The 1,266-nt window shown below is 54.0% G+C and overlaps 1 protein-coding gene across 1 annotated transcript in view; it reads right to left on the bottom strand.

The window, feature by feature from the left end:
• LOC106808446 (mitogen-activated protein kinase 1-like) overlaps positions 1-1,266 on the bottom strand; it is a 61,083-nt gene that overhangs the window by 17,655 nt on the left and 42,162 nt on the right. The window contains exon 10 of the mRNA XM_014811171.1: positions 381-460. Coding sequence (XP_014666657.1) covers positions 381-460 — 80 coding nt within the window. The remainder of the gene's footprint in view (positions 1-380; positions 461-1,266) is intronic.

Raw genomic sequence — 1,266 nt, forward strand, 5'->3', positions numbered from 1 at the left:
TGAGTGGGCGTCGCTAACGCTGACGCTGACAGTGGGCGTCGGCCTTCAGTAGGTGCCGATGGAAAGCCAGCAGACTAAGTGCCGACGCACGCACGCACGCGCGCGTGGTAAAAACTACAGCCGCGTAAATATTTAGGTCGAGTTGGTGGGCACTGAGCCGGATCGAAAAGCCGGTTAATAGCTGAGCACTACTGCGGCGGGGGAAGGGGGGGGGGTTGGAATCCATCCACAGAATCGGTCTCACAAGACAAGATAAACCCTCTAATCTCCTACATCAACAGATACAACCAGATGCCTGCAGATAAGGAGCGTGTGATTACGCGAGGCAAGTGCTATCTTGCTGCGGATGAGGAAGCTGCAGATGAATCACGAAGCCATACCTTGTCGTTGATGATGCAGGCTAGGTCCTCGCCGGTCGGTGAGCCCAGCACGCCGAGAATGTGATTGAGCTGGTCGAGATCTGGTCAGTGGCGCGCCGTGTCAGGAGACGTAACATTCAGCTGTGCTGCGTCACGTACGCACGTACGCACGCACACACATACACTCGTACACGCACACGCACGCTTGCGCACACACATGCACGCACACACGCATGCACAGACAGACATACACGTGTACACGCACACACACACGCACAGACAGACAGACATACACGCGTACACACACACACACATGCACGCACGCACACAGAGACAGACATACATACGTACATGCACGCACGCACAGACAGACATGCAGGCACGCACTCACAGATAGACATGCAGGCACGCACGTACGCACGCACAGACAGACAAACATGCATGCACGCATGCAGGCACGCTCAGACAGACATACACGCGCATGCACACGCACAGACAAGCATACACGCATACACGCACACACGCACGCACGCACAGACAGACATACATGCATGGCTGCATGCACGCACGCAGGCACATGTCATGCACAGATAAACATGCAGGCACACATGCGCAGACAGACATACACGAGTACACGCACGCACACACGCACATACAAACATGCATGCACGCACGCAGACACACATGCACAGATAGACATGCAGGCACACATGCACAGACAGACATACACGTGTACACGCAAGGGCGTCGGAACTGCCGCGGCAGCCGCGGCGACCGCCGCGGCACTTTTTTCAGGCCATAAATTTTCCGTAACCAAAATCTTTCAATAATTTATACCGTCTTTTGGCCGGTACATATATCATCAGGAGTAAGATAATATAGGATCCTATATTATCTTACTCCTGAT

The sequence above is a fragment of the Priapulus caudatus genome, unplaced genomic scaffold, assembly GCF_000485595.1.
Source record: "Priapulus caudatus unplaced genomic scaffold, Priapulus_caudatus-5.0.1 Scaffold278, whole genome shotgun sequence".
NCBI lineage: Eukaryota > Metazoa > Priapulida > Priapulimorpha > Priapulimorphida > Priapulidae > Priapulus > Priapulus caudatus.